The sequence below is a fragment of the Saccopteryx leptura genome, chromosome 3, assembly GCF_036850995.1.
Source record: "Saccopteryx leptura isolate mSacLep1 chromosome 3, mSacLep1_pri_phased_curated, whole genome shotgun sequence".
Taxonomy (NCBI): domain Eukaryota; kingdom Metazoa; phylum Chordata; class Mammalia; order Chiroptera; family Emballonuridae; genus Saccopteryx; species Saccopteryx leptura.
The window spans coordinates 16,918,255-16,937,506 of NC_089505.1; the positions used below are offsets into that span (position 1 = coordinate 16,918,255).

Here is a 19,252-nt window from a genome sequence, read left to right on the forward strand (position 1 = left end):
GCCTCTCTGTACGTGCTCATCATTTAGTCTGTATTTTTTGCATGTGTGGCAAATTCTATATGTTTTGGGTAATCTGGTCCAAAAAGTTTTTAAACTAAAGAGTAAAAGACATACAGAAAATAGCCTGACCAGGCGGTGGCGCAGTGGATGGAGCGTAGGACTGGGATGCAGAGGACCCGGGTTCAAGACCCCGAGATCGCCAGCTTGAGTGAGGGCTCATCTGGTTTGAGGAAAAGCCCACCAGCTTGAACCCAAGGTCGCTGGCTCCAGCAAGGGGTTACTCGGTCTGCTGAAAGCCCGCAGTCAAGGCACATATGAGAAAGCAATCAATGAACAACTAAGGTGTCGCAATGAAAAACTAATGATTGATGCTTCTCATCTCTCTTCGTTCCTGTCTGTCTGTGCCTGTCTATCCCTCTCTCTGACTCACTCTCTGTCTCTGTAAAAAATAAATAAATAAATAAAAAAAAATAAAAATAAAAAAACAAACTTTAAAAACAAAAAAAGATATACAGAAAATATATAACTCATGAGTAAAGAGCTTGACAAGTTACCACAGTTAATAAATCCATGTGAACCATCACCCAGGTCAAGAAATAAAATATTAGCAGGAAAAAATTATTAGGATCCCAGAAGCCCTCTTTGTGTCCCCCCCTCAGATAATTTCTCCATCACTGCTACTTCTGACATCATACATTGGTTTTGTCTAATTTTAACTTGTATAAATGTAAACACACGTGTAGGTGTATTTTTGTATCTAGCTTCATTGCCTCTATTTGTAAGATTTATACTTGTTACTGCATGTAGCTTCTGTTAACTTTTTCTGTTCATTTTCATTGATATATGGTATTCTGTGTGTGTGCGCGTGCGTGCACGTGCGTGTGCAAATTACGTAATACTCTTAGTGCAATTACAGAGTACTCTTCTGGGTCAGCATTCCATAATCAGTCACAAAAATATTTCTTCACTGAAACAAATGAATACAAAGTGGGATAACTTAAGGCCACAGCCTCCCATTAAGTCATGTTTTGCTGTCAAGTGGGTTTTAACACCAAAATTATAAAACAACTTTCAATTTTCAGGATATTTGTGGGTGTTGATTAAGAGGGATTGTGGACTTGTCTGTTATGATTGTTAAGTGTATGTATGTCCATTGCAGTCAGACTGGCTTGGTTCAAACCTTGGCTTCACCTTTGCCAATTTTGTGGCCTTGAGCAGCTTGTATACCTTTCTGAACTTCTCTTTTCTCTTTGAGAAAATTTAAGATAATAATAGATAATGCCACATACAGTTGTTATGAGAGTTAATTGAGGTAAGAGGTACAAAGCATTTAACACCATTTGGTGCATAATAAGCTTTCAAATCTTTGTTTTAATAACAACAAACTTTTTGTATTTTCAATATTTGTTCTAGCTGCAGAAATCTTTTTCATAAAGATTAGGCTTAAGTTTTTATAACTATTATCAGGAAGAAGATTGTGAGAAAGCATTCTTCAAAATGGACAATGTGCTTATAGATGACAGAAGAATACATGTGGATTTTAGCCAGTCTGTGGCAAAGGTTAAATGGAAAGGAAAAGGTATGTTGTTTTATTTCTGTTTGTTTCTGTTCTGTGTTCTGTATTTTGCTGTGTGTGTGTGTGTGTCTCTGATTTAATGCTGTTAATTAGGAGAATGCTCTTTGATATAACTGCTTCTATTTATGACTTTATATAGCTGTTATCTGGAATCTGAGATTGGGGTGTGTGTGTGTATTTTAAACTAATGATTAATATATTTCCTATGTTTGGTTATATTATCAATTATTTAAAATTATCCATGCAGACGTAACATTTTTCCAAAGTAATTATGATGTTTGTGATGGTTTAGTTCATCCTGATGCAAATTCAATATTTTTTGCCTAAATTTTGTTCTAGTTGTCATGTGGTCCAAAATTGAGAATGTTCATGAAACTGTCATGGGAAAAAAGTCTTTCTTCCACTCCTGCCCCTCATCTACCCATTTTTCTCCCCCAGAACTACTGTTACTGTGTTACTGGTTTCTTTTATAACCTTTAACGTACAGTCTTTGAATAGACATACATATATATATATGCATTTATTTTTATCTTTAGAATTATTTTTCATTTTATGTCTCCCTGTATATATTTTATATATGATATATATATATATATATGTGATTTTCTCTTTTAAAATGGAAAGAAATAGCCTGACCAGTGGTGGCACAGTTTATAGAGCATCCACCTGGGATGCCAAAGTCCCAGATTTGAAACCCCGAGGTTGCCAGCTTGAGTGAAGGATAATGTCCCATAGTTGCTGGCTTGAGCTGAAAGTTTGCTGGCTTGAAGTACAAGGTCATTGGCTTGAGCAAGGGGTTGCTGGCTCTGCTGGAGTCACCCCCCAACCCCCTGTGGCACATATGAGAAGCGATCAGTGAACAACTAAAGTGACCTATGACTTGATGCTTCTCATCTCTCTTTCCCTTTCTCTCTCTTTCTCTCTCTCTCTCTCACTAAAAAAAAAAGAAATGGGAAGAAATATGCATTTTCTGTGTATACAGTTTTCTCTTTTACAAAAGGAAAACACAAAAGGATGCAGACTATATGTACTGTTTCTATATGCTGCATTTTTCATTTAACGTTGTATCTAAGAGATCAGTTCAAATCTGAGTATAAAATGATAGCCTATTCCTTCAGTCACTGCAGTATTCTATTGAACGTATGTAACATATTTTATTGCACCAATCCTATTAGTGGGCAGCCAAGTTTCTAATCTTTTATTCTGTATACTTTATATTACCCCTGTACATACGACATTCTACATATACACATATATGTCTGTATCTATATATGTCAAGTAAATTTGGCATGTCAGATTATGGTATGCTGGAATAACAAGGGGCTTTGATTTCTTTTTTTTTAGGGGCTTTGATTTTTGATGCAGTATTTTTCCAGGATTTTACTTTGAGTGGATAAAAGTTGTGGTGTGTGTGAATGAGTTCATTTTGGCAGTTATTTACCATGCCAATGCTAAATTTTACTAAGAATTCTAGGATTACTTTTTTTCTATAACACTTTTCTTTTTCTTTATTTCCCATGATTTTTAATTTTAATTTAATTTTATATTTAATTTAATTATTTTATTTTATTTTGTAAGAAAGAAATAGCACTACTTGGGAATAACCTGCTGAATTGTTTGGTGGGTGTGTTACCTTATGGGAATTCAAGAAAACAAAATTATTAAGGACTGGAATAGGCAAAGCAGGCCCGATGGAAGCCATGCTCTCCCTGGTAGGAAAGAGTGAGTTGGATCGGGGTTACTGGTACTATTAGTTTCTCCCATGAAGCCTTTCTACTATTAAAATATTGTACACCCCTGTCTATTTTGAGTGATTTGTGAAAATTAAATTGAGGCATGAAGATGGTGTGTTTTTCACGTGATATTTCAGCTTTGTGAATGAAGAATCAAATAAGATATTCAGGAACTATAGATGTTGGCCTAATCCAGTGTATTCTGGAACAACAGAACTGCCAGCTAGGTCTTCTGTGTGCTTTTCCCTCCCCACACCCCGAGCTAATTTAATTTTTTCATTTGGGTTATATATGAAACAAGTATTATAATTCTTTATTACAGAAAAGAAACTTGAGGTATATATAATCTTGTGAGGTGATTTATCCAGGGTCCCATAAACTGATAATTTGAGCAGGCCCTCAATTCTCTTTTCTTCCTAACTTACCCACTCACTGAAGAAATGGCACTGCCTTCCTAAGAAGTTTCTATGTAGCTGATTGACCAGATGACTTTTAAATGAATTTCTTCATGTTTCTTTTTCTGAAGTGAAATATTACATAGATGACAGATGCTTTAGTTGCACATATGATTATAAACGTATAGTTTTCTGTTAGTCTCAGTTAATTTTGAGATAGTTTTATATATTATGGATGCACATTTAATAAATTGAATGTATACTGTGTGCCATTCACAGTGCTAAATACTTTCCCTTGTAACCTTCCTTAATAATTCCAACAGCTCTGTGAAATGTTTGTATTATTTTTAGTTTATAAGTGAGAATGAATTTCAGAGAAATCAAGTGTCTTACCTAGACCTCTCAGTAGAGTCAGGATATGAGTATAGAATGTCTCACTTTTTAATCCATTGCTCTTTTTATTTTACCATAACTACCTCATCCATAGTGAAACTCCTGATGTGGCCAGTCTTTTTCAGTGATGAAATGATACTTGTTTATTAGTTATGTATCTGAATTTTAACTCTTAAAGTTGTCTATTTCAGAGTTATATCAAATATTATCTACTGGCCATTTCTGTCTCAGGAGCCTCTGGAATTACCAAGTGGATTCATGTTGTTTTTGATGCTTTACTCTCCCCCCCTTTTTTATTTTCTCCTTTGTTTAAAGATCCTGATGACAGTGAAGGTGTATATAGGATTTACAGTCAGAACATCGCTCTGTGTTATTCCAGCTTACTTTACTTGTGCCTTCAATCTTGGCCCCTTCTGTAGGAAGCCCTCTCTCTAGCACCATTGACTTGTGGTGGTTGAGGGGACAGGAAAGGCAGGGTGGCCAGCAGGTCTGGGTCATGGATAGGAGCCCGATCCTCATCTGGTAGGAGACTGGCTCTGCCACTGTAGTCTGGTCAAGATTTAACAGTAGGTCCTGTTTTTCTGAAAGGATTGTTGATTTTATTCTTGGCACCCAGGAGGAATAAAGGTGCTGTGAAGCCAGAATTTCAAAGCAGAGACTTTATCTTTGGTACTCTCACCAGCCATCTTGCATCTCACAGTGAACTTCACACACCCTCTGTCCCTTGTCTGCTCGGTGCCCTGCTGAGATTGGGAGCAGTGGCTCTTTTGACAGATCCCACGTCTTTAAAGCCTCACTTCTTCCAAACTTGTAAGCCCCTCAGATCTCAGACTTAGGTCCCAAACCTTTAGCTTTCTTTGGGCCTCGTGTTCTCGTGGACGCAGTGGCTCTTACACACTGCCTCGTTTTCCAGTGAGTGTCTGCACGGTGTCTTTTCAGGACTGAAAGTGTGGTGCTGTAATATTCACTTATTTCATTAGGTGGCGGCATATAGCTAAGTTAGAATAGTGATGGAGAATTAATTATTATGGTTCTTTTGTTCTCCAGCCTTTTTGTATCCACTGATATATATATGCCATTTATAAAGTAGCTCCTATACATTATACCTCTTACAAAGTAATTTTTGTTCTTGTTAATCAGTTTTTTGACTAAGTTATTTTTTTTAAATAAATAGGTGGAAAATATACGAAGAGTGATTTCAAGGAGTATGAAAAGGAACAGGATAAACCATCTAACTTGGTTCTGAAAGACAAAGTAAAGCCCAAACAGGAGTATCCTTCATCACAAGCAGTCGATGTGTGTTGACCGTCCGCTGTGTATTGAGTACTGTGTGATGTGCTATAAAAAGTCACAAAGGCTGTAGAAGAAGTTTCTGGAGCCAGATGGTTTGTGAAGGAGTCATTTAGTTTATGTTTATCTCTTTTGTATGTTTTTTCAGTATATTCTCCATTATATGGGCAGAGTTAGGGTTGAAATAACTCTTTAGCGTACTTCTTTTTCCTCTCTACTCTTAGGTTGACGTTAACACTTATTCTCAGATCTTAGGTAAGATTCACATTCTCTATGTAATGCTTTAATTTTTTTTCTCTTTATTACTGATTTTAGTAAGACGAGGGGTGGGGGAAGAGGGAGAGAGAGGAACATAGATCTGTTCTTGTATGTGCCCTGACCAGGGATCAAACCAGCATCCTCTATACTTCGGGATGGCGCTCTAACCAACAGAACTGTCTGACCAGGGCGAAATTGTCTAGCAACAAGTATTAATATTTGTTGGGCTTCTATTGTGTGTAGGAGTTGATTTTTTTGGGATTAAAGAAATGCATTGACTTAACCGTTTTATTTAGGTTGAGATAAGTAAGAAGCAATGAAATGCACTGTTCATATTATATCATTTTAGTTTTTTCATTGCTGTTCTCATTATAAATCTATCATTCCACATATTGCAAAGCTTATTTCTTTTATGGTTCTTTCTGTAAATGGTTTCTTTGTTTCTAGTTTCTTTTGGTATTCTAGGGATTCTCTTTTGCCGTACTGTGTAGACATTTCTCTTCCAAGTAGTCATCAGGGAAAGATGATTATCAGGTTGACCTGTTATATGCTCACTTTCAAAAAATGTGTTGGCTGCCTGCAGTCCAGAAAGCATTGCCCGGCGTTAGAGTGGGTGGAACCCGCAGTGTGCCGATGGAAGCGGCGGAGGGAGGCTTTCCCTTGCAAATGGACTGAACTATGAGCTAAGATTTGGTCTGAAAAAGATGAACATCGGAGGAGGTATGATTCACATCTTAAAATCATAAAATGTGGGTGGAATACATTTGAAATTTACTTACCAAATCTTTAAAGTTCGATTTAGGAGAACCACTAGTGATGTGGCTGGAAGAAAGGGAGTGTGCAGGACAAATAAAGGACCTGTAGTCATAGAGTATCAAGTTGAAGGATACTCTGTACTTTCCCCCACAGAAGTAATCTAGGCTGGGCAGAAAGAGTATGAAGTGTTACAGTGTTTTAAATTCAAGATGATGGATTACTAAGAATGAAGAAGGGAAACTAGGCATGTTTGAGAATAACTCTCTAGCCCAGTACTGTTCAATGCAGTGATGGAAATCTATTATATCTCTATTGTCTTGTATAGCTACTGATACGTGTGTTGACTGGCCACGTGAAATGTACTGAGAAACTGAATTAAAAATTTTGTTTAATTTAAATTTCAACAATCACATGTAGCCAATATTGAACAGTGCCTGCTTTAATGTCTTGAAATTGATGGAAAAGACAGACATGTCCTGGTATAAACCACTTTTAATTACTCTTGAGCAGCCTGTTGAACAAGAAAAAAGAAATTCATGAGTCTGACCCAGTAAGATAGTCCTTATGTTCTGGGTAATTAATAGGTTTTATATTGGTACGGACTGTATGATCTTGGGAAGTAATAGAGGGATAGAACATGTGTTTATAGCCCTGGCTGGTATTCAGGTGGTTAGAGTGTAAACCAAGGTTACAGGTTTGATCCCTGGTCAGGGCACATGCAAGAGTCAACCAATGTGTGCATAAATAAATGGAACAACAAAACAATGTTTCTCTTTCTCTCTCTCTCTCTCTCTCTCTCTCTTTCTCTCTTCCTCCTCCCCATCTTCCCCTACCCCCCTTCCTCTTTCTCTAAAATCAGCGTGTTTTTTTTAAAAAGAACGTGTTTATGTATGTAAGGTAAATATATATTTCTTTCTACATCATATTATATAATAGTATGTTTTTTTGTTACTTTGGCAAGGAAAGGGGATTCAGAGGATAATCTAATGTGCAGATAAATTGTCTTTGGTTGGTTAAAAAGGCATGGTGGGGACATACTTTATGGATCTTGAGAGAAAACAAATTTGCTGTAATTGTAGACTGCTAATAAGAAGATTAAAACATGGAAGTATAAGTGGAAGCAAGTTTAACTCGACTAGACTAGACCTCGAGGAAGAAATTGGGGGAAAGAGGTCTGGGAGATCACACAACTGTGTTTAATTCAAATGGTTTCGTAGAGATTTGACATCTTCTGGAAGTGCTGGTTGTAGTGGTGAGTAGGAGACTGGATAAGTGAGGAAGAAGAGGTAAACAGGTGTCTTGGAAGCATCACAATCAGCAAATACTCGTTTGGCATCTATTACATATTTAGTTTAGCAGTGAAACATAGCTCCTGCTTATGTTTAATTGTTGGAGTTGCGGGGGGTGGCGAGAAGAACAAATAATTACCATGAATTAAATAAATCTAGAGAGTGTTGCAAAGAAGTTCATTTGTGGGACATAGGGTCTTTACTAGAGGTGAAGGACCAGGGGAGACCCTGAAGTGAGAGTAGAAAAAGTGACATTAATGCTGCAACTTGAATATGGCAGGTAGGAGAGCTGGGGTGGGTGCTGTTTACTGAGAGCTGTCATTTAAGATTTAGTGTACGTCGCCCCAGCACAACCCAAGTAGAATCATTCACACGTACACATAATTGAAACAAGTATGTCATAGTATTTTTCTTAGGTGCCATGCACTCTGTTTTCTATTCTCTACTCTTAAAAAATGCTGACGGTGGCCCACTAAATGGACTTGGCCCTCCATTGATGGATATGATCAGCATTTTGAAAAACACCTCTAAAGCGTTTTGGACAGAGGGCAAAGCATGTGAAAGGCAACACACTAAGGTGAAATCATAGGCAAGGGCTGTCGAATCTGTATCTGAAAAAGAAGACCCAGAAGGTTCTCTGGACACTGAGATTGTATAGAGGAGAAAAGAGGTCAGGACAATGGAGGACTCATGGGGTGGTAGCTGAACAAAATATTATATATATTTATTCATTTATATTCTAGTACTTCGACATCATATATTATTTTATAAAGGAAGTTATTAACAATGATAAATGTTAAACCTATGAAAAACTATGCTATGCTATGAAAAACCCTGGGAAGGTGTTTATGAAAACCTAGAAGTGAAAATAGCTTGAAGCAAAAGTCAAATACACCATGTGGTGATTATAAATTTACAAAACTTTACAGAAGATGAAAGCTGGAAAGAAACAAGGAGGAAAAATATCACTTGTCTACATGGTAAAATGACGAGTGAATTTTAAAAACCAGCTGACTGGCCATCTTATAGAAAGGGACAAGGTGCAGTGCTCCTGGTTAATCGTAGGCAGACGTGAATCACCCTGAGGAAAGCACGGACTGTGGCGTGAAAACAGACGTGAAACTCGGGCCCTGAGGGAAGTGTGTCTGCGATTACTCTAGTCCCACGTGTCACCAAGACAGCACGGCACGCTCGGCTTCCGCATAGGCTTTCCTCTGAAAACCACTGTGCCAGCCTTCCTCAAAGTCTCTTAGAGATCGAGATTATTTTCAGCAGAGGTTGTGGAAGTTTTACATTTTATCTTATTCTTAGATATGGGTTAGTTCATTTCTATTAGAAAAAAATCTTTATCTCTGAATTAAAACATTATGACAGTTTTTATAACATTTATGTGAAGTTTTTAAAATTCACTCATCATTTTACCATGTAGACAAGTGATATTTTTCCTCCTTGTTTCTTTCCAGCTTTCATCTTCTGTAAAGTTTTGTAAATTTATAATCACCACATGGTGTATTTGACTTTTGCTTCAAGCTATTTTCACTTCTAGGTTTTCATAAACACCTTCCCAGGGTTTTTCATAGCATAGCATAGTTTTTCATAGGTTTAACATTTATCATTGTTAATAACTTCCTTTATAAAATAATATATGATGTCGAAGTACTAGAATATAAATGAATAAATATATATAATATTTTGTTCCCAGTTTATAATTAATATAATCCTATTACATATAGCTTTATTCATTTAACGTTAATTTTTAATAAATTCTTATTTGAATTTAAAAGTAACTGTTGATAGACATAGCTAAATTCTTCATACAGGGTTGAACTAATTTTCTCTTTCGAACAAGAGTCACATGTATGTACCTTTTATCTAATATAGCTTTTCTGGCATTGGAGTTTGTATTGTCTTAATTTTTTCTAGTTAAGCCCTGTGCCTCATTTTCCGAATTTAAGTTTTATTTCATTATTGACAAATAAACATTTCTTATTTTTTAGCTCCTTATATTTTCATTTGTGGATATAGTTTTTCCCTTCTCCATTTTTTTTTTTTTTGTATTTTTCTGAAGCTGGAAATGGGGAGAGACAGTCAGACAGACTCCCGCATGCGCCCGACCGGGATCCACCCGGCACGCCCACCAGGGGCTACACTCTGCCCACCAGGGGGCGATGCTCTGCCCCTCCGGGGCGTCGCTCTGCCGCGACCAGAGCCCCTCTAGCGCCTGGGGCAGAGGCCAAGGAGCCATCCCCAGCGCCTGGGCCATCTTTGCTCCAATGGAGCCTTGGCTGCGGGAGGGGAAGAGAGAGACAGAGAGGAAGGAGGGGGTGGGGGTGGAGAAGCAAATGGGCGCTTCTCCTATGTGCCCTGGCTGGGAATCGAACCCTGGTCCCCTGCACGCCAGGCCGACGCTCTACCGCTGAGCCAACCGGCCAGGGCCCCTCTCCATGTTTTATACCCACTTACCAATAGTTAACTGCCTATATTCAAAACAGGGGCCTTTCCATTTTTTCTGACTATGTAGTGGGAAAAAATGTGAGTCCATTTTGTTTTAGAAATAAAGTATACTTGTAAGATGCTTTTGCTTTGAAAAGTTACCTTTAATTTCTTGGCCTTCTTTGTTTACTAGATTCTTAGGTTTTGATGTACTACCAGTGTTAGTTCTCATGTTTGTCCTTAACTAGCTGCTGTAGTGCAAAATATGATCTTATACTAGATGAGCAGGCAGAAGACTCGAAATCAAGTCACTCACACACAAGTAAAAAGCACAAGAAGAAAACCCGTCATTGCTCTGAAGAAAAAGAAGATGAGGACTATATGCCAATCAAAAATACTAATCAGGTACTTCTTTTTTCTTTTTATTTAGATATTAAATTTAATGGGGTGAAATTGATCAAGTAGAGTAGTACATAGGTGCCTGACCAGGTGGTGGTGCAGTAGATAGAGCATCAACCTGGTACGCTGAGGACCCAGGTTCGAAACCCCGAGGTCGCTGGCTTGAGTGTGGGCTCACCAGCTTGAGAGCGGGGTTGCAGGCTTGAGCTTGGAATCATAGACATGACCCCCTGGTTGCTGGCTTGAGCAAGGGGTCACTGGATCAGCTGGAGCCCCCTCGTCAAGGCACAAATCTAGAAAGCAATCAATGAACAACTAAGGTGCCGTAACTACACGTTGATGCTTCTCATCTCTTTCCCTTCCTGTCTCTCTCTCACTTTAAAAAAAAAAAAAGAGTAAAGAGTACATAGGTTTCAGGTAAACATTTCTATAGCGTTTGGACTGTTGATTGTGTTGTGTGTCCATCACCCAAATTTTCCATCACTGTATATTTGTGCCTTTTACTCCCTGTCCCCCCCCCCCCAAATTAGGTACTTCTAATGTCCAGTCTCAGCTGTGCAGAGAAATATTTTATCCCTTTGTAAATTATATCCTAATGATGGGCATGTTCTAAGTCTGAAATGTAGAATGGTTTCACTGGGATAATTAATTTTAATTTTCAAGAATATAGATCACATTGTGAGGCAAGTGGTCCCCGTGCCACCTGTGGGCACTCATCTGTCCCTGTCAGAAACCGGTGTGGTTATGCCAACGCAGGTCTTCCGCTCACCGTTTCATCTCCAAGTGTGTGTATAGCACATAGAGCTCCTGAGGGGCTGGGACCTGTACAGCCTTGATCCCTGCTGTGCGGTGTGTAGGAGAGCGGCGCTCATAGGCTGGGACCTGTACAGCCTTGATCCCTGCTGTGCGGCGTGTAGGAGAGCGGCGCTCATCGGCTGGGACCTGTACAACCTTGATCCCTGCTGTGCGGTGTGTAGGAGAGCGGCGCTCAGGCTGGGACCTGTACAGCCTTGATCCCTCCTGTGCGGTGTGTAGGAGAGCGGCGCTCAGGCTGGGACCTGTACAGCCTTGATCCCTCCTGTGCGGTGTGTAGGAGAGCGGCGCTCAGGCTGGGACCTGTACAGCCTTGATCCCTCCTGTGCGGTGTGTAGGAGAGCGGCGCTCATAGGCTGGGACCTGTACAGCCTTGATCCCTCCTGTGCGGTGTGTAGGAGAGCGGCGCTCAGGCTGGGACCTGTACAGCCTTGATCCCTGCTGTGCGGTGTGTAGGAGAGCGGCGCTCAGGCTGGGACCTGTACAGCCTTGATCCCTGCTGTGCGGTGTGTAGGAGAGCGGCGCTCAGGCTGGGACCTGTACAGCCTTGATCCCTGCTGTGCGGTGTGTAGGAGAGCGGCGCTCATCGGCTGGGACCTGTACAGCCTTGATCCCTCCTGTGCGGTGTGTAGGAGAGCGGCGCTCATCGGCTGGGACCTGTACAGCCTTGATCCCTCCTGTGCGGTGTGTAGGAGAGCGGCGCTCAGGCTGGGACCTGTACAGCCTTGATCCCTGCTGTGCGGTGTGTAGGAGAGCGGCGCTCAGGCTGGGACCTGTACAGCCTTGATCCCTGCTGTGCGGTGTGTAGGAGAGCGGCGCTCAGGCTGGGACCTGTACAGCCTTGATCCCTGCTGTGCGGTGTGTAGGAGAGCGGCGCTCATCGGCTGGGACCTGTACAGCCTTGATCCCTCCTGTGCGGTGTGTAGGAGAGCAGCGCTCATCGGCTGGGACCTGTACAACCTTGATCCCTCCTGTGCGGTGTGTAGGAGAGCAGCGCTCATCGGCTGGGACCCGTACAGCCTTGATCCCTGCTGTGCGGTGTGTAGGAGAGCGGCGCTCATCGGCTGGGACCTGTACAGCCTTGATCCCTGCTGTGCGGTGTGTAGGAGAGCGGCGCTCATCGGCTGGGACCTGTACAGCCTTGATCCCTGCTGTGCGGTGTGTAGGAGAGCGGCGCTCAGGCTAGGACCTGTACAGCCTTGATCCCTGCTGTGCGGTGTGTAGGAGAGCGGCGCTCAGGCTGGGACCTGTACAGCCTTGATCCCTGCTGTGCGGTGTGTAGGAGAGCGGCGCTCAGGCTGGGACCTGTACAGCCTTGATCCCTCCTGTGCGGTGTGTAGGAGAGCGGCGCTCAGGCTGGGACCTGTACAGCCTTGATCCCTCCTGTGCGGTGTGTAGGAGAGCGGCGCTCAGGCTAGGACCTGTACAGCCTTGATCCCTCCTGTGCGGTGTGTAGGAGAGCGGCGCTCATCGGCTGGGACCTGTACAGCCTTGATCCCTCCTGTGCGGTGTGTAGGAGAGCGGCGCTCAGGCTGGGACCTGTACAGCCTTGATCCCTGCTGGGTTGTATGTAGGAAAGGGGCACTCATAATTAGCTTGAACGTCCCGTAGGCGTTTTGAACGATACGTTTTCTAAGACAGTAGTAGTAAAAATTCCCGAAAGAAAGTTGATTATGATTAGAAGCATTCCCAGGCTGCACTTTGGCTCTCAGTTAAACGAAAACCAGGTTACACCACATTACAGCTCCTTGCTTCTGTGTCACCACACGAAGACATTTGAGCTGGGCGCTGGCGGAGGAGGAGAGTCAGTAGGCAGAGGTGACAAGGAGCCCCGGCAGTGAGGATGTCAGAGACACCAGGGGACAGGTGCAGCAAGTGGGCGAAGGGAAGGGTGTGCTGTCAGGGAGCCGGGCTTCCGTTTCCACCCTGCTAGTCTCCGATGTGACCTCAGCTTTCTGAGCCAGTTTCCTCCCCCGTGACATTGAGATAACACTTATTGCCCAGGCCTGTTATTCAGACTAAGTGAACAAAAAATGTGTGTGCAATCGTTTTCCAAACTGCCTTTGTTACTGCTTTCACTCTTACAGTCACATTAATGTATTTTAAGTGAATTAGAATACTTTCTGTGGCAATGCTATTAATTGGATTAATATTTCAGTTAATTTCTTTTTTTTTTTTTTGTATTTTTCTGAAGCCGGAAACGGGGGAGGCAGTCAGACAGACTCCCGCATGCGCCCGACCGGGATCCACCCGGCACGCCCACGAGGGGGCGATGCTCTGCCCATCCGGGGCGTGGCTCTGTTGCTACCAGAGCCACTCTAGCGCCTGGGGCAGAGGCCACAGAGCCATCCTCAGCGCCCGGGCCATCTTTTGCTCCAATGGAGCCTTGGCTGCGGGAGGGGAAGAGAGAGACAGAGAGGAAGGAGAGGTGGAGGGGTGGAGAAGCAGATGGGCGCTTCTCCATGTGCCCTGGCCGGGAATCGAACCCGGACTTCCGCACACCAGGCCAACGCTCTACCACTGAGCCAACCGGCCAGGGCCAGTTAATTTCTTTTTGTTGTTTGAGGATTGCTTAAAATTTTTTTGTTTTGTAGTTTTAAAAATCATTTTTTGAAAACCATTTCTGTGGTTCCAAAATAAAATCTACAGAATGGTATGTACAGAGAACCAAGTATGTATTCCTGTCGTCTCCACCTTCTTTTCCCCCCCTGTAGTTAATTAACCATTTCATATATTTTATGATTTATTCTTCACTTAAATAATTTTAGCCAGTATATATTTTATATATATTCTTAGCCTCCTGTTTTCTGGATGGCATATTTTCCTGCTCCTTGCTATTGTCCACAGCCTGTCAGCTATTGAAAGCTTGCCGTCCCTCGTGCTCTGATCTCAGTTTTAGGTGACACCTGTGTCAGTTTTTTGAGTGACCCACACATGAATCAGTAATAGCTAACACCTGCAGAGTCTGCACAGTGAGGTCGACACTGCTGTCCCCGGTTCACAACAGAGAAAGTGAAAGCGAATGAGTGAGGCGCCGGCCCGCAGTCGGACGCAGCTACAAACTAGCGCAGGCGCCGCTTAAACTCAGGCTTCAGTTTGGCCCATAGTGTAATACTCTAGTGACCTGATAGGAGCATCTCCCTCCAATGTCTGTAGTCTCTTATAAATTTAGCTTTTTAGTGGTAGCTATTATCACGGTTCTATGAATATTTTGTTTTTCACTAAAAACCCTTCACTCCCCCCGCCCCCATGTGTCCGTTCAGCTGCAGCTCACCAGCCGGCACTTGTACAGGGACCGTCACTGCATCTAGGCCTGACGTGTGCGTGTGTGTCTGAGATGGGAGGTTTAAAGACAGTCCTGACTGGCTGCATTTAAGTCTCTTGTTTCCTCCCCTTTTTATGAAAACGTTTTTCCTGTTGTTTGCTTACTTAAAACTTTAGAGTAGCAAGTAGCCTTGTTTGGCACAGAGTAAAAAGCATTAAGTGATATTTTGGGAGGATACTGTTAGTATTTTTTAGAGAATTTTAAGTGACTATAAAATTTTTAAATTCTATTTAATAATCTGCAAACTTTATTTCTCCTCTCAAAGTGCAAATGGGTATTTTTACTGAAGTAATGTTGGTAAATAACATTATACAGTGTGTCCATAAAGTCATGGTGCACTTTTGACCGGTCACAGGAAAGCAACAAAAGACGATAGAAATGTGAAATCTGCACCAAATAGAAGGAAAATCCTCCCAGTTTCTGTAGGATGATGTGGCAGCATGTGCGCATGCGCAGATGATGATGTAACACCGTGTATACAGCGGAGCAGCCCACAGCCATGCCAGTCGAGATGTGGATGGTACAGAGGAAAGTTCAGTGTGTTCTGTGGCTCGCTAAATTCAAATCCGTGACCAAAATGCAACGTGAATATCGGCGCATTTATAATGAAGCGCCACCACATAGGAATAACATTACTCAGTGGGATAAGCAGTGGAAGGAAACCGGCAGTTTGGTGGAGAAACCCCGTTCTGGTAGGCCATCAGTCAGTGACGAGTCTGTAGAGGCTATACGGGATAGCTACCTAAGGAGCCCTAAAAAATCTGTGCATGAGCCCACATCGAACTGCACTGAATAGGTATGAAACTGGTATATAAGTCTCAGGTGTATAACATAATTTGACGTCTGTGCACACTATAGTGAGCTCACCATCCAAAGTCTAGGTTCCACTCATCACCATACATTTGGCCCCTTTACCCATTTTGCCCCTGGCTCGTACCCCTGTGATAACCACCAATCTGTTGTCTGAGTAAAGCAAATGTCTTTTTCTATATTTTCATTTAATAATATAGCTATACTAATTTTCTCTTACTTTTCTTTATAATAAAACAGCATTCATAGTTAAGATCTCAGTGGGCCCACATTTTTTCTATTATTCTGATTTTTATCCTTTTGATTTGGTCTCAAGAACACAATCGTTAAAGGGAATTTTCAATATTAGGTCATTTTTGGTATAGCTAAAGTTTTTCTATTTGTTGGCATTTTGTTTAGTCAGCCTGTTTCCTAAGAATGTTTTATATCTTCAAGTTCTTTGTTTTTTATTGAGTGATAGTCTTACTGTTCAACTCAAAAACTTCTCTATTTAATTTTTCCACCTCAGGTCTTAATTCCCAAGGTGGTTTCTATGTCGCTGAGGTTTGGCTTTACTGAGGTGACAGGAAATGAGTCCTCTCCGTGGGCTGCCTGGCTGAGGTGTGCTCGTGCTGGTCCTCGGTCCTCTGCGGTTTCATCGGTGTTCAGTGGTCTTGTCATTTGGGACTCTTTTTTTGCTGTCATTTTATCCTTAAATGTTATTTTAGTGAATTAGATTTAACTAAATCTTTGACTTAGACCCAAAGGCCAGAGCTCTTTCGAGTTCCAGTTTTCTTATTTCTAGAATGAGGATGATATTGTGCTCTGAAGGTACTGAGCCCTGTGCCAGCCTGGACTGAAGGCTATCCTTATAGAGGATCAAGGATCACCCAGGCCCCCGGACTGAGGGTCTGTTCTCCTATAGCGTCACCTAGGCCCCGGACTGAGGGTCTGTTCTCATATAGCGTCACCCAGGCCCCGGACTGAGGGTCTGTTCTCATATAGGATCACCCAGGCCCCCGGACTGAGGGTCTGTTCTCATATAGCGTCACCCAGGCCCCCGGACTGAGGGTCTGTTCTCATATAGCGTCACCCAGGCCCCCGGACTGAGGGTCTGTTCTCACGTGGCGTCACCCAGGCCCCCGGACTGAGGGTCTGTTCTCACACGGCGTCACCCAGGGCCCCGGACTGAGGGTCTGTTCTCAAAAGCACGGCGTCACCCAGGCCCCCCGGACTGAGGGGTCTGTTCTATAGCGTCACCCAGGCCCCCGGACTGAGGGTCTGTTCTCACAAGCACGCGTCACCCCAGGGCCCCCGGAACTGAGGGTCTGTTCTCACACGGCGTCACCCAGGCCCCCGGACTGAGGGTCTGTTCTCACAAGGCGTCACCCAGGGCCCCGGACTGAGGGTCTGTTCTCATATAGCGTCACCCAGGCCCCCGGACTGAGGGTCTGTTCTCATATAGCGTCACCCAGGCCCCCGGACTGAGGGTCTGTTCTCATATAGCGTCACCCAGGCCCCCGGACTGAGGGTCTGTTCTCATATAGCGTCACCCAGGCCCCGGACTGAGGGTCTGTTCTCATATAGCGTCACCCAGGCCCCGGACTGAGGGTCTGTTCTCATATAGCGTCACCCAGGCCCCGGACTGAGGGTCTGTTCTCACACGGCGTCACCCAGGCCCCCGGACTGAGGGTCTGTTCTCACACGGCGTCACCCAGGCCCCCGGACTGAGGGTCTGTTCTCACACGGCGTCACCCAGGCCCCCGGACTGAGGGTCTGTTCTCATATAGCGTCACCCAGGCCCCGGACTGAGGGTCTGTTCTCACACGGCGTCACCCAGGCCCCCGGACTGAGGGTCTGTTCTCACGTGGCGTCACCCAGGCCCCCGGACTGAGGGTCTGTTCTCACGTGGCGTCACCCAGGCCCCCGGACTGAGGGTCTGTTCTCACGTGGCGTCACCCAGGCCCCCGGACTGAGGGTCTGTTCTCATAGGATCACCCAGGGCCCCGGACTGAGGGTCTGTTCTCACACGGCGTCACCCAGGCCCCGGACTGAGGGTCTGTTCTCACGTGGCGTCACCCAGGCCCCCGGACTGAGGGTCTGTTCTCACGTGGCGTCACCCAGGCCCCCGGACTGAGGGTCTGTTCTCACGTGGCGTCACTCAGGCCCCCTGACCTGTGGTGGTGCAGTGGATAAAGCATTGACTTGGAATGCTGAGGTTGCCGGTTCAAAACCCTGGGCTTGCCCAGTCAAGGCACATACATCAAGCAGTCATTGAACATCCAAAGTAAAGCAACTATGATTTTTTTTTTAATGATTTTGATACAAACATATTAACCTAGTCTAAACAAGGAAATTTTATTTGAAGATTTGGAGAGGAGATGTTATAAAACACTTTAATTCACTCAGACCAAAGAATGCAGTATCTGTTTTCTTTTTAGAATGACTTGTCTAAAATCTCTTCTGGCTTTGTTATTTAAATGATGTCTTCTTAATAAAATTTTCGTGGAAAGTTTTCAGCTCAGTGGTGGGTCCACGTTTGGGAGGAGTGGCGAAGGGGGTGGTGGAAACCAGAACTTCTGGTATTACAATTTTGCTCTAAATACCTGTTCTAATTTCTACTGGGCGATTTTAGTTCCTTGTTTTTGGATCTCATTCATCAGTTCAGCTGAAATAGTAGATACAAAGCAATGAGATCGATAAGAAAAATGGTCAAATCTTTTTCTGAGTTATATTTGCTTCTTCATGTACAAGATTTCTGGCATTAGTGGTAATGTTCAAATTTGAGCTGTTACAATTGCTTGCTAATGATGGACTTGCCTAAGTTTTATTACTTGGAATTAATTTTTATGGATTCACTTGTAATTCTCTCTCTATTCTTTGAACAGGATATCTACAGAGAAATGGGGTTTGGTCACTATGAAGAAGAAGAAAGCTGTCGGGAGAAACAAAAGAGTGACAAGAAAGACCGACCACAAAACCGAAGTCGTAGCCGATCTCGAGAACGAGAACGGGAACGGGAACGGGAACGGGATGGCCGCTATAGTAATAGTCACAAATCCAAATACCAAACAGATCCTTACGAAAGAGAAAAGAGTAAAAAGAGAGACCGAAGCAGGAGTCCCAGGAAATCCAAAGATAAAGAAAAATCTAAGTACAGATGAAAGATGAAGATTCAGATCTAAGTGGCTCAAATATTTACCTTTGTCCAACTTAGTGTAATAGATGTTCAGGTTTTGTGTCAAAGCAGTTAAAGACTCTGCTTGCTTTTTTTCCACATTCTAAAAGTGCCCCTTTTAGATTAATACTCATTGATTGTATAGGGCATAGAAAGACAATAAAGAATTGGACATTTTCTTTGTATACGTTTTTATACTGATTGTATTGTTATACATAAATAGTAGTCTTCATTTTTCAAATCTTTCACATTTTCCACTTTTTAAAAATGCAGTTTATCCTAGCTACAAAAGCACATATATATGAGATATAAAAAATAATATCTGTGTACGCATCATCCAGCTTATGAAATGAATATTACCTGCATTTCAGAAGTTCAGTCTGCGCCCTCTTCTTTTCAAGTAATTATTATTAGGAATTTTGTGTTTGTTATTCTCTCGCTTGTTATAGTTTTATAACATATGTATCCCTAAGTGAAGTGTTAAGTTTTTTATGTTTTTGAATTTTATATAAATGGCATAATATATGCTCACTTCTGTAACTTGCTCTTTTCAACTTAGTGCTTATTTTTGAGAGTCACTTATTTTTATTGCTATATAGTTTTATGAATAGACCACAGTTTATCC

General features: G+C 42.6%; 1 protein-coding gene across 1 annotated transcript in view; it reads left to right on the forward strand.

Annotated features, from left to right (window-relative positions):
• Window positions 1-18,812, forward strand: part of PPIL4 (peptidylprolyl isomerase like 4) — a 36,807-nt gene extending 17,995 nt beyond the window's left edge. The window contains exons 10-13 of the mRNA XM_066373024.1: window positions 1,468-1,579; window positions 5,272-5,368; window positions 10,381-10,528; window positions 18,338-18,812. Of these exons, the coding sequence (XP_066229121.1) occupies window positions 1,468-1,579; window positions 5,272-5,368; window positions 10,381-10,528; window positions 18,338-18,613 (633 nt within the window). The 3' untranslated portion in view covers window positions 18,614-18,812. The remainder of the gene's footprint in view (window positions 1-1,467; window positions 1,580-5,271; window positions 5,369-10,380; window positions 10,529-18,337) is intronic.
• Window positions 18,813-19,252: the final 440 nt, after the last annotated feature.